We start from the raw sequence: 9,578 nt of genomic DNA on the forward strand, positions 1-9,578 counted from the left end.
AGCACTAGGTTTGTGGAAAAGGTTTATTAGGAACACCGGGACACGGTCTAATCTGTGTCATCTCTCCAACTTTAATCAAAATTAAACCAGCGATGTCTGAGATATCACTTTATCACTTTGGACGGGCGGACAGGCAGCCCAATCTGTCTGGGCCGCTTTGGGCATTTACTTGTCTCATTACGCTGGAATGCGTGTGTGACGTCTTAGGAGCCTTTATTCCATGCAAAGAATGTTGATCAATTCACAAGAGATTCACCAGGCCTTCTCTAATCTCCTTATTAATACTCCTGACCCACTTTATAACAAAATCCCAGTCGTCCTTTATGACGAAATCCCAGTCGTCCAATAGACACAATTCCCCCCTTGTCTCGGGGTACGCTGCCTGCTCCTTGTTTTGGCTGAGGGATAAAGAGCCACCTCAGTCTGTATTGTTCTGGTGAAAGGCCAGACCTTAAACAAACACAATGTGGCTCCTTTGTACTTGGACTGATCAGCTGAAACTCTACTCAGAATTACTGTAAATTAGAAGCTATCGTTATCAGTCTAACCTCCCTGTTTATCTCCATGTCTGGTCATCCTGCCAGCCCACATGCTGACTCACTGTTGCCATGCAGTGACGCGACTGCAGTCAAGCTCTGACTTTATTGGTTTCACCCTTCAAACGCAATTGTGCCTGTGCCAAGTAAATGTTAAGCCTTTGTAGCGAGAGTAAATTTTCTCGCTTGATCTTGGGTATTGACACACATGCGAGTGTGCAGTAATGATTGTCTGTAAAGACTCCCCATTATCACTTTAAGCTGAGTAAAGAGGCTCTTTGTAAGGGAAAGCCAATGACAGAGCAGGCAGCCGTATTGTGTAAGTAGCACATACTTTCTCGTGAAAATAACGCCCTGAAGGACAGAATTCCTGCACAGGGAATGGGTGGGGAGACGAGTTGGAAAGTCAGCCTTTAAATTAGCCCTTTAAACCCAGACAAAGACGTGTGAGGGGGAAAAAAAAAAAAAAAAATCCTCACAACGTTCCAGTCAGGGAAATCGGGGATGCCAGTAAGCAATCACAAACAATGTGAAGTCAAGATAAAAGGTGTGAGGTTTGACCTTACTGTTCCTTCTGGGAGGCTCCGTTGGTCAAACGCAGTAAAAACAGGATATACCCATCAGGATATAGCACACAACAGATTTTCATCTGAAGTCACCATCAAAAGTCATTCATACACTCATCAGCTGTGGTGGGAAAGGGGGATTTTTTTTATAGGCGTGTCTATAGGCTTTGAGTCAGTGCGTTCATTCTGTGGTTTCAGAGAGTTACGAGGTTCTGTAAATGCATTGTGATGTAATGTTACTTTAACTCAAGTAAAAAAAAAAATGACTGCACAAGTAGTGGAGTAATATTTGACCAGTATCTATACTTTGATGAAGTAATTGGGTTCTGTACTTCATTCACTGCTGATCAGTACTATGTCCTCAGTTACCCCCAACCCCATCTTGTCCTTGACATGCAGGCGCGTGCACACACACACACACACACACACACTCTAACCCATATAAAGAAACCACAGATGACACAGGCGCCCTTTAATGCAGTATAATGCAGGCCAGTCATGCTAAAACATCCATGCCTGGAAAGAGTATTGATCATGTCGTCTCTCCTGGTGCTGTCTCCCCACACAATCTCATTCTTCAAGTGTAATCAGAAACGCCAGTATCTTCCCTGCCCACACCCCTGCTCATCAGACATTCTCATTGAACTGTGGAGTGGATCTGGAAAGACTCCAGTGTGTTTGGCAAGAGATCCCAGCCAGCGACTGAGTCAGAACATGCCCTCGTCTGGGTTTCTCCCAGCGACGGAGTGATGCTACTATATGTCACTCTCCCTGAGGTTGTGAAAATTTCATGGGGCACTCATGGTGAGAGATAGCCTGTGGCGTAGAAGCTCATGCTGGCATTTCAAAGGCGTGAACCACCGCTGCTGGAGTGTGGACATGCTGGAAGTTGTGCCGCTGTGATAGGAGTCAGGATGCAACAGCTGTGATGCTGCTACATTTTCAAAACGGCTCGAGCTGCCAGGTTTCTGTACGTGGAACTCACGGTTATAGCTTTGCAGTGCATTATTTTTGGCAAAACCACACATTCTCATGCAGTGACTTTGGACATATGTGGTAAAATGCGGAGACAGATCATCAGCATACTCACTAACTCATCTGTGTGTGTGAATTTGTGGCTCATCACACACATCACTACTACTGGTCCATCTGGCTCCATGTGGCTGTGGAGAGGCCGGCCCATTATTCAGCAGCAGACAGGGAGTCTCTTTGCCAAAGCAGCCTGTCTCTTATGACAGTCTATTCACTATTCAGCTCTGTTACAGCCACTCTTCCTGCTGCTGTGGCTGCTGGGGATATTAACAGATTACCCCTGCACTGACCTCTCAGAGACCAAGCCCTATGCTTTCCACAACAGAGAACTGTAAATAACCCCCATTCTTTAACGTTTACGCAGGCCACACTTATTCCATAACTTCTGTGAAGTGGGGTCTGTGTGTGTGTTTGTGTCTGCATAGCCTATGGGTGAGCTTAAGTGGGGTGGAACGGCTTTATTCCCCCTCATGAATGGGGCAGATGGCTGGAAAGCCGGATTGTATGGTTTAATTAATGGGCACATAAATGGACGTGAGTCTACAAGGCTGAAGGGCACCAGTCCGTTTTGTGCACTGCAGATTTTGGTTATTGTTGTTACCAGCAGCAGAGGTCCTTCCCCCTCCCCCCCAAATGGTGCCAATGAACCAGCCCTGCCAGTGGAGAGTGCCGCCATCTGCCACTTTTATGTGTGTGTGTGTGCATGTGATGCCACCGCAGGCTCCTGCGTGGGCGTGAACCAGTGACTGCTCACACATAGTCCATAGCATCATTTTTACATCATAGCCTTTGCAAGGTGTTTTATTACCTGCACACGTTTTCCATAAATAAATACCCTTACTATCTATCTATCTATCTATCTATCTATCTGCCTGTCTGTCTGTCTGTTTACCCATCTACCTCAGTCAGTGTCATAATATTGAGTGAACGCTGTTGTCTGTACAGGGAACCGGGCCATCTCGCTACGTAATCCTCCGGCTTTTCTGACAATTTCAGGTCATGAGGGGATATGATGCTTTGAGAATGTTCTAAAAGAAGGGAGGTGTGTCTCTCTCTCTGTATGTGTGTGTGTGTGTGTGTGTGTGTGTGTGTGTGTGTGTGTGTGTGCCTGTGTTCCTTTGCCATTATCAAAAGGGTTTCATTTTCAGACCAGCTGAGTGAAAAGCAGGATAGGAGTGGGGGAGCGAGAGAGGGAGGGAGGGAGCGAGAGAGGGAGAGAGAGAGAGAGAGGCTGTGTTCACACTGCAGGCCGGCATGCTCAGTTCCGAATTGGTGCTCTTATCTGATTTTTGGGGGATAACATCTGCTCCAGGATGTAACTCATATCCTGTGCCAGTGTGAACCAGGAGACCAATGTCGAAAACACATGTGCGCAGAATAATAATAATAATGATGTACACGCTTATGAACTATGACTTGTCCCCTATGTTGATTATTTCACCCTCTGTCCATTATTGTGACTCATGTTCCATGCCTGTGTTGACTCAGTGAGGTTGCCATGGCCACCAAAATCATGACAGTTGAGATTTACTTATTCTCATGGCTATGCTGAGATTTTTTTTTTTTTTTTTTTTTTTTAACCCTTTGGCGCATAGCGGTCACTACAGTGGACAGCTTAAAAGACAGTTTAAAAGTCATTTTCTCCTAAATGCAATGGTTTCTATGGTGGAATTGCACATCAGCTGTTAGAGTGCTCTCTGCTGCTCCCCTCCATTGAGGTTTATGCAGAGACTGTCAGTTCTTGTTGCTGAAAACATGTTAATACTAGTAGAATGACATGGTAATACCAGTCCTGCATCCTGAAAGAAGTATGGAGACTCACAGAAATATTCATGCCCTGAGAAGTGAAAAAAACACATAAGAAAAAAAAATCTGGACTCAGGCTTTCATAATTCATGCATGAAAGGGTTAAATATAAAGTTGCATGCAGGTTGTACGCCTGATTTTGTATCACATATCCACATTGCCAAGATTGAAATAAAAAAAAAAAAGTCTTTTTGTCATTACTTCAGGTTAGAAATATAACTGCAAGTGTAAGCATTACCTAATAAACACCAGTCTGTCATTGTCGCAATGCCTGCTGCTGTAATGTCAGTTAATAATGAATTTCTCAACCTGTTGCAGCATCATCATAAAACGGATTCTAACGGCCTCTGTTTTTTTTTAATTGTGCAATTCTTGTGAAATTTTCATCATCACCATAAATTTTCATCAAGTCATTAAAACACGGCTCTCTGTGCTGCTGTGGGCCAAACAAGGTCAACTGCACAAACTGAATTAGGCGACAAGGTCTTTATTCTCGGGCTACTTTTAGTCTCACAGCAACATATGCATATGGTTAGCTGGGCCCTCCATCTGCTGACAGCCACACAATTCCCTGTCCTTTCTGATAGATTATTTACCACTAGAGCGGCGTCCACATGACCATCACTGAAGGCCCATGATGATTAAGTAAGCCGTCATGCATTGTGCGCCTGCTTGAGTCATTTTCATGCTAATCAGGGATGAGGTCTGTATTTTTCACACAGGGGGTGCTGCAGGAGCCAGAGCTGCTTTATAACCACATCACACAATTTTTGTGTTTGTGGTCAGGCCGTGTCCCTCACAGATCAGTTATCTGTCAGATTGAGTCCCAGTGAAGGAGTTTCAGTTTATGAACAAATCTCTTTCCATTCATCCAGGTTTGTTTGCTCGCCTATTGTTAGCCTTGCCCCGGCTGCCCTTGTTAGCCTGGAGTCCACGTGGATTAGCAGAATGTTTCAGAGTACAATAAATCCTCACATAGCAAATTTTCCAGTGTTTACAAGTGTTGATTTTTCAGTGACAGTATTGCCTATTTGGAGTTGACAAGTGAGGACTGGGGAGTTGAGCTGATATGGCTCTCCTATCTGCTGTCCGTGAATGATCTGGGTGTTAATTTAACTCTGAAGGGTGTTGCAGCTATACAAACACTGACTCGGTGTTGATTTTGTACCGAGGATGATTGTGCTGTGCAGGGATTTGCCCTAGGTAATATAATGACATTTTAAGCGTTACATTTCACAGCGCTGTCAAGCGTGGTGCAAGGACAGCGTGACCTCAAATATGGTGCTAAGTACATATTGCATTACATATATTTACACCTATTTAGCTGCTGGGTGTTCCCAGTGGGAGAGCCACACTTTGAATTAAAGTGCCATTACTGTCTCAATATCCCAGTCGATAGTCACTGAGCAGTTGAGGAGTAAGTTGACTTCGGTTTATACTTCTGATCGCAAAGCACAATTCAGAAAAGAGTGGCATTTAGAAAAGAGCACTTTATTTTTGTCATATGTTTTTTGTAAAATTATCCAGCTAGCTTTTAGTGTAGGAAAATCAGAGGCCCCAAGCTTCTCCCCTGAAAGTAACAGTCGTTTTATGCCTGTCACTACTGCTGTTGTACACAGGGTCGGACTATACAGGTTCAATGAAAATGTCAAATGACAGTATCAAAACATCTGTTTTCAAAGCCATAATATTTGTAGTACTTTATTCTTTATTGTCATCTTGATTTAAGATTTGCCTGTATTTTCATATGCTGGTGTTACATGTGATACCTTTTCATGCATCTTGGAAATCATAAACTGGTTTGCATCATCATTTGGAATGCTCCAAGAGTAAAAAATTTAATTTACGGCATGTGACTAATTTCCTGGAAGTTGCACGTTGTAACGTCGACCCTAGTAAACATGCAGGGAAACTATCGGTGAAAAATATGTCAGTGCTGTCATATTTGCACGAGGGATTGACTCCGCTTTGCTCTCGTCTTTTTGCAGCCATCAAGGTGAACTGCCAGGGCTCATGTGGGGTCTCCAACAAACTGAACGACGCCTCGTGGAGCCTGGAGGAGCAATACTTCAACAGCACATTGTCTGTAGCTGACAAAGGTGAGGACAATGAAGACCTGATGGTTATTCAGTTTTCTTTATTCTGCAGACCAGCCTGATGACCTACAGTGACAGTCGACATTCAAACACTGTAAACGATAGGTGCATGAATGGAGACTTCAGTGTGCCTTTCCTCCCGTGATGTCCCGGCACCTTTCTGAGCATGTGACATTCAGACAAACTGGTTTCTCTGCTGATGTGCTATATATGAAACAAAGAGATTTATCTCGTTCTTTGGAGGACATTGTGAAATGCCAGAGCCTCTTCAACCATGTCAAATCGGTATTGTGTGACGTAAGTGAGGGCTCTCTTCCACCTCATTTGGTTTATGGGAATCCGCAGGAACAGGCTTAAGCTTTACAATGAATTAAATGGTAATAGCAGCTTTTATCAGCCCGGTAGACAAGGGTTAAAGCCCCAATCAGCTAGAGTAATGGTCGCCTGCAGGGATGTTCCAGCCTTACACTCTGCATGCTTCCTGTGCGATGTGAGACATGGTCATCAGCGTCTAACAGGCTCTAATGATGAGGCTGGACGTGCTCCACAGACCCCACGTTACCATTTTTCTCCCCGCTCGCCGGGTGCCACCCTGCCCCGCAGCACCGACACCCAGCTAGCCCTCGGAAATGAGGGCTTAGAGAAGCTATTGTTGTGCGTATGTGCGCTCCCATGTTTGTATGTGTTGTTGATACCGCCCATAGCCAAAAGATGAAATCTGCCATGCATGCGTGAAATCTGTTGAAAATGCAAATTGCAACACGTAAGTCAGGGTTGGGCATTAGAGCATGTAAGCCGCACTGGTTAAAACATCACTAAGCGGCTCAATTTTTAACTCAAGGTCTCTCACCCACAGCTACTTAGCAGTTCAAATACAGTAATCTAGACTTAATAGGAGATACAAGAATCCCATCAACTGCCTCAATACAACAGAATAGGGAAAAAAATAACAGCAATATAATACAATGATAAACAGAGGAATCAAACTTGGCTTTTTCCATCTGATCCATACATGTGGAAAGCAAATGTATTTTAATCTGACAACCTTCCACAGTACTTACACACACACACAGAGTGTCTTTGGGAAAAGATCCCTAGAGTCATTTCTGAAAATAGAAATGGATAATTTCACTTTTTCCCAGTGTAACTCGGGCTAATCCAGCAATTTTCTTGAATCCAGTGCCGTTATCTTGACGGAAGTTGTAATATGGAGTGATCCGCCTCATTTTTAGATTAAAAAAAGCTGATTTTTATTGATTTCAATGAAAATAAGAGTCTCAGACTGGGTAAAAGGTTAAATGACATGTTGCATTTAATATTTTGCAGCGTCTAATACTGTTATGTAATGTTCAGTGCACAACCAACCGGAGAGATTGACAGTTTGCTCCGGCCTCCTTTCAGTTCCCTCCCACATGTTATCACATCAGTCCGAATGATTTGTGATTCTTAAGCAGATTTTATTACATTAAGTTAAATTATCTCTTGCTGTAATTTCCCTCTAGTTAATGCATGGGAAGTTGGGGCTATTCTTAGATCAAATGTCCAACATAGCAGGGAAGTTAAAGCCAAAACCCTCCTCTCACAGTGACATGCAGACCTGTTGGCATGCTATGAAGAGAGAAGATATGTTTTATTCTATTAGTTTTAGAGTGAATACGTTTTCTGAAATAAAATACATTTGCATTATCTGACAAATAATTTCTCAGTGCACCATAAGGTTAATGGAAATAAGAATAAACCCGCAGTCAAGGGAAGAAGAATTGATTGATAAGGCACTTTTATGGAATACATTTCTCAAAAATTGCTTTTATAAGTAAGATCAGGGGCTCTAGTTTCGCAGACCTGGCGAGGCGCGGGCGCAGCGCAGCTGCGCTGCGCCACCTGGGTGTGGCCAAGTGGATTTTGCAAGTTTGGCACGCCGTGCGCCTTGGCGCATCTAGTGCGCCGTTCCTCCTACCGGCGCAAGGGAGGAGAGAAGGCGTGGTGTGGGTTTGACACAGCCGATTCACTTTAAACCAATCAAATGAGCCCCTGTCCTCGCCTTTAAAATGCGCTGCGCTAAGGCGTAGTGGTAGTCTACACATTTGACATGGACGAAGAGAGCAGCCGCATCACACACGCACTGAGGCCAGTCTTGGCTGCTGCAATGTTGCTGGAGCTACCTGCCATCCATCTGTCCACCCATCCATCTAACCACCCATCCATCCATCCATGCATCTATCCTTAAATTCCTGAGTCCCCTGTCTTTCCATTACCTGCCTGCCTCGCATCTCTTTTTTTCCAGCTCTGTCACCGTCTGTTAAAGTTATTGATTTTTACGAGCAAATAAAAATTTTACTGTGAAGCCCCCATTTTTAATGAATGTTTTTACCTCAAAGGATAATCCTCGCCATATTCATATAAATAGCCTACATGTTTGTTTTGCAACTTTCGACTCCATCACTTACTGATGCAACAACACACTAGAGATTAAAACAAAATCCGGTTCATGAAAGCTTTTACATTCGCTGTTCTAAACGCCCAGTGTCTGGCAAGGAACCTATGCATTTTACATTTTCGATATGTGTGGAATCAGGGTTTCATTCATTCATTCATCTTCTAAACCGCTTATCCTCACTAGGGTCGCGGGGGGGTGGTGGAGCCTATCCCAGCGCTCATAGGGCGAAGGCAAGGAAACACCCTGGACAGGTCGCCAGTCCATCGCAGGGCAAATCAGGGATTCCGTTAGAAAAAATTGGCACCGGACAACGTGACCGGCAGGTTTTCAATTTACCGGACAAATGTTTGAAATTCCGGTCAAATATTATCTGAATTTACTGAGCTTAAAATTATATGCAGGCTATATAAGAATGATATCAAGGCATGTCAATTTATAGCGTAATCTTTTTTATTGAAAAGCAGGCTGTAACAAATTAAATTAGTGCCGTCAGTTGACTCACGTGCGTAACGTCTAAAATAAATAAATAAATATTGCACAAGCCTGTGCTCTTTTAACATGAACGTTGCATACAATTGCAACTACAATTTGCAAACAAAAAAACGGGCTCATATCATTTTAATAACGCGGCGTGCTGCCAACTTGAAATCAAATAGATGCAATAAAAACTTAATTCAGCAGCTGAATTAAAATCAAAAGTCTCAAGTGTCTCTCCACAACTTGCAATGCGCATCAGTCTTGTGACCTTGTTCTGCCCCAGGCGACTTTGCTGCGCTGTTTTGATCCGGTTCTGCAGAAAAAAACCCTCTCTCTCCCTCTGGTACACCGGAGACAGGGATCACGCAGTCTATTTTTTTTTTTTTAATTACAAATAAAATTACGTGGAAATTGACTGTTTTAATAAAATTCAAATTGTGAATATTTTCACCGGACATTTAAAAATTACCGGACTTTGGCAGATTTTACCAGTCATAGTCCGGTGATTACCGGATAACGAAAACCCAGAGTGGAATATTTAAATATATATGGAAGAAAAACTGTGTAGTTAACAGGAGCAGCTCCAGACACCATAACTGGAAAAAAGACATCACTGTACTGGACACAT

The 9,578-nt window shown here is 43.4% G+C and overlaps 1 protein-coding gene across 1 annotated transcript in view; it reads left to right on the forward strand.

The window, feature by feature from the left end:
- The window catches only part of arrdc1b (arrestin domain containing 1b), a 41,433-nt gene that overhangs the window by 14,279 nt on the left and 17,576 nt on the right, over positions 1-9,578 (forward strand). The window contains exon 2 of the mRNA XM_030065590.1: positions 5,929-6,039. Within this exon, the coding sequence (XP_029921450.1) occupies positions 5,929-6,039 (111 nt within the window). The remainder of the gene's footprint in view (positions 1-5,928; positions 6,040-9,578) is intronic.

Source organism: Myripristis murdjan, chromosome 12 (genome assembly GCF_902150065.1).
Source record: "Myripristis murdjan chromosome 12, fMyrMur1.1, whole genome shotgun sequence".
Classification (NCBI taxonomy): Eukaryota; Metazoa; Chordata; class Actinopteri; order Holocentriformes; family Holocentridae; genus Myripristis; species Myripristis murdjan.